This window comes from Centruroides vittatus, unplaced genomic scaffold (assembly GCF_030686945.1).
Source record: "Centruroides vittatus isolate TY-2023 unplaced genomic scaffold, ASM3068694v2 contig_2028, whole genome shotgun sequence".
In the NCBI taxonomy this organism is placed as follows: domain Eukaryota; kingdom Metazoa; phylum Arthropoda; class Arachnida; order Scorpiones; family Buthidae; genus Centruroides; species Centruroides vittatus.
This window is the reverse complement of record NW_027121255.1, coordinates 1-3,754: the sequence shown is the minus strand read 5'-3', so window position 1 is coordinate 3,754 and position 3,754 is coordinate 1. Positions and strand designations below refer to the sequence as shown.

General features: G+C 47.9%; 1 protein-coding gene across 1 annotated transcript; it reads left to right on the top strand.

Annotated features, from left to right (window-relative positions):
* Positions 1-986: 986 nt before the first annotated feature.
* Positions 987-3,103, top strand: LOC136970572 (uncharacterized; the record flags this gene model as incomplete). The annotated part of the gene is made up of 1 exon (XM_067265021.1): positions 987-3,103. A coding segment is annotated over exon 1 (2,117 nt), but the record flags the coding sequence as incomplete, so codon positions are not given.
* Between the last annotated feature and the right edge of the window lie 651 nt (positions 3,104-3,754).

Here is a 3,754-nt window from a genome sequence, read left to right as displayed (position 1 = left end):
TTGAACACTGACTGCTACACTATGGACTGCACCTCAACGAGCGACCATGCCTATATTCTCACGAGGGTGGACTACAAACAGTGTAAGAAAAATCTGACTATTGTTAACCAAACTGACTGGGGCAGCTTCGAGGAGTTTGTCAAACTCTTGTGGGACCCGAGTGACCTTCGTAACTTGGACTCCACCAAGAAAATTGATTTAGTGGTTCGGCACCTTCATAACACCATTAAGCAGGCCTTCTTCCTTTCTACCAAAATCAAGATAAAGCGGCCCTCGGCTCCGTGGTGGAATCAACAGCTCTCTGACAAGCGGAGAAGGGTCCGGAGGGCCAGGAAAATATTCCAACGCTGCACGGACCCCATTTCCAAGCAAACACACAAGGAAAACTATCTTGTCCTTTTTAGGGAGTATAAGACCATGATCAACAGGGCCAGGTCTGCTTCGTGGAGGAATTTGTGCACCGAGATTGGAAAAAAGAGCCCTTGGGACATCCCGTTCTACGCCATTTTTAAACAGCGCAAAACTCTCGGCATTCCGGACACCATCAGGACCCCGGATGGTTACACCAACAACCCACACGACACCTACAGGGCTATTTTTGATGAATTGTTCCCAAAGGATGAACCAGCGGAGGACAGCGACAAGCAGCGCCTCATCAGAGAGTTTGGGAATAACTATCAGAGTGACACTATGGATTGCCCCTTCAACCCCCGAGAGATCAAGAAAGAATTTTACCAACTAAAGAAAAAGAAAGCACCGGGGATGGACACCATTAACACGAACATGGCCCAGCATGCCTATCAGGCAATTCCTACAACCTTTTTGGTGTTGTTCAATTCCTGCCTTAGCCAGGGGTATTTTCCCAGGGACTGGAAAGAGGCGGATGTCAGGCTCATTCCTAAGAAGAAGACAACACTCCTGCTGAAGTCTCCGACTTCCGCCCCATTTCCCTGCTCTCTGTTCTTGGTAAGGTCCTTGACTCCCTAATGGGAAATAGGATCCTTCACCATCTGGAATCCCGCAATGCTCTCCACGAGGCCCAATTCGGGTTCAGGAGGCACAGGTCCACACATCACGCTGTAGAAAAAGTCCTCAACTACATTCGGACTGCCAGACAGAATGGTAAGCACACCCTTATGGTGTCTATAGACTATAAAGGTGCATTCAATCACGCCTGGTGGCCGGCTATCCTGTACAAGCTGGGCAAGGACAACTGCCCACAAAACCTCTATAATCTCGTCCGGAGTTATCTTACTGACAGGCACGTGTGGGCCACCAATCAGGGTCACACCCTTTACTGCACTTTCATCAACCGGGGCTGCCCCCAGGGCTCTAAATCTGGGCCGCTCCTCTGGACGATCCTGTACGACAGCCTCCTTGAACTTACTGATAGTTCTCAGTCCGAGGGGAGTCCCTATATTCAGGGCTATGCGGACGACACCGTAGTGCTGTTCTCGCATCAAAACCAGGAGGTGCTTCAGAGTTACGCCAACCAGTTCCTGGAAAGAATTGAAAGTTGGAGCACTAATCACAAGTTGATAGTTAACAAAAGAAAAAGTAGCTGCATGGTCTTTCCTAAAGAAAACATCCTTAAGAAGAAACCCACCATCAAGATCGGGGGTTGCAGAATTAAATGTGTGGACACCCTTCAGTATTTGGGGCTTACCCTTGACCCCAAGCTTACGTGGACTGACCATATTCACTGTGTCTATAACAAAGCCGTCAGAGTCAGCAACACCCTCCGCAGCATCGCTCGGAACACCTGGGGGTTAAGCCCAAAAAACAGTGCTCTTATCTACAGGGCAGTAATTGAACCCATTCTCACTTATGGAGCCGAAGAATGGGGGTACACCACCCTTAAGGTGCACCATAGGCGTAAGCTTCTTTCGGCCCAGAGGGCCGCCCTGATTGCTATTACTAAGGCATACCGTACCACTTCCACCGACGCCCTCTTGGCCATCGCTGGGCTTTTCCCAGTCCATCTCGTGGCTCTGGGGAAATTTATCAAGAAGTCTCTCCTGCTCCTGGAGAAGGATGGGTCCATGCCCACCCAGAGGCAAAACCTCCTCACCAAATTGAAGCTCTCTGACTCTTTAGACCACATCAACAGAGATATTACCACGAACGGTATTGACCGTATTAACAGCCCTAAGGATCCACACCCCGCCTGTACCATGGACAGCAACATCTATATCAATCCTGTCACCCCGAAATACGGGGTCAACTTTTATACTGACGGCTCCAAGACTAACACCAAGGTGGGGGCTTCGGTGGTCCTGGTGGACCCGCACAGGACGCTGCACTGGCAAGCGGCCTACAGTCTCAAGCCTCATTGTTCCATCGCTCAAGCGGAGTCGTACGCGATCCTACGCGCCCTCCGTTACATCAACGGCAACAGAGATAACTTTAGAAAGGTGACCATCAATATTATCAGTGATAGCCGGACAGCCCTCTACCAACTACAGAAAGAAAACAGAAAACTGCCGATTGTTGAAGAAAGCCTGCAGCTCATTAAGGACATTAACAGCTATTCAAAGCTAAATTTCTACTGGGTTCGGGGGCACTCTGGGGTGCCGGGTAATGATCGGGCTGACTTGGTTGCCAAGAAAGCCAACAACATTGCCAACAGCTACAGTTACGAGGCTATCCCTGTCTCTTGCATCTCGACTTTTATCCAAAAGACTCTCATTGGACTCTGGCAAAAAGATTGGGACTCCAGTACTACGGGGAGGGTGACTCATGACTTCATCCCGAATGTCAACAGCAGACTTAACAACCGACACTTCCTCTCGAGCCATTCCCTCACCCAGCTGCTGTCGGCCCATGGTAACTTCGGTTCCTACCTGCTGAGGTTTCTCGGCAAGGGGGATGGGCTCTGCGGCTGTGGGATGGGGGAGGAAGACGATCCTTACCACCTCATCTTTGCGTGCGTGGATCTTGCAGCCCATCGGAAGCAGCTTCGGGATACGGCACTACTTGAGGGTCTTCATTGGCCCTGTCGTCTCCAAGATTTCATCGACAACAAGAAACTTTTTGTGTGCCTCACAAACTTTGTAAGTAACATTCCCCAGCTGCAACAGTCAACCCGCCAAGTCCCCAACAGGTAAATTCCTCCAACGATGACAGACTTTCATCAGTAGGCTCATCCCAGGGGACGTCAGCTCCAAGTTCGGCAGGCCCTTCATCTATGTACATATTGTACTTACGTGTGTTTCTCCTTTTGTGTGTATTCTTAGTTTGTACCCCTAAGCATTGTATTTTGTACTAATATATTGCCTACACTATTTGTTACCTGTACCACCGACGTTCTCGACACAATGTATTTAACATCCTGTTCTCTATTCTGTACTAGCAATTTATGTTAAAATTCTTGGTATCTTACTCTGTATTTTTTTTGACATTTTTATACTTCATATTATTTTGTATTGTACTTTGTAACGTGATACTCTGCATTCCATATTTGTTCTGTACTGTTTGTAATGTTTTACTCTGTTCTTAATATCGTGGCACCTATATATTCTGTTTATTTCAATTGTATCATGTTTATACTATGCTTGTATTATGCTTGTATTTGTACTACTTTTGTAAACAATTGCGATGCCAGACGCCCACTTTTTTCCAAACTTTCCTATTCACTTTACATTTCCCTCTTCCCTTACTACACTCTCATCCTCTTCTTGTCCTCTCCTCCATTTTCCCCCCGTGCAATACCTACGAGTAGCATGGGCTTCACCCCCCTTTCCTAACGATGTAC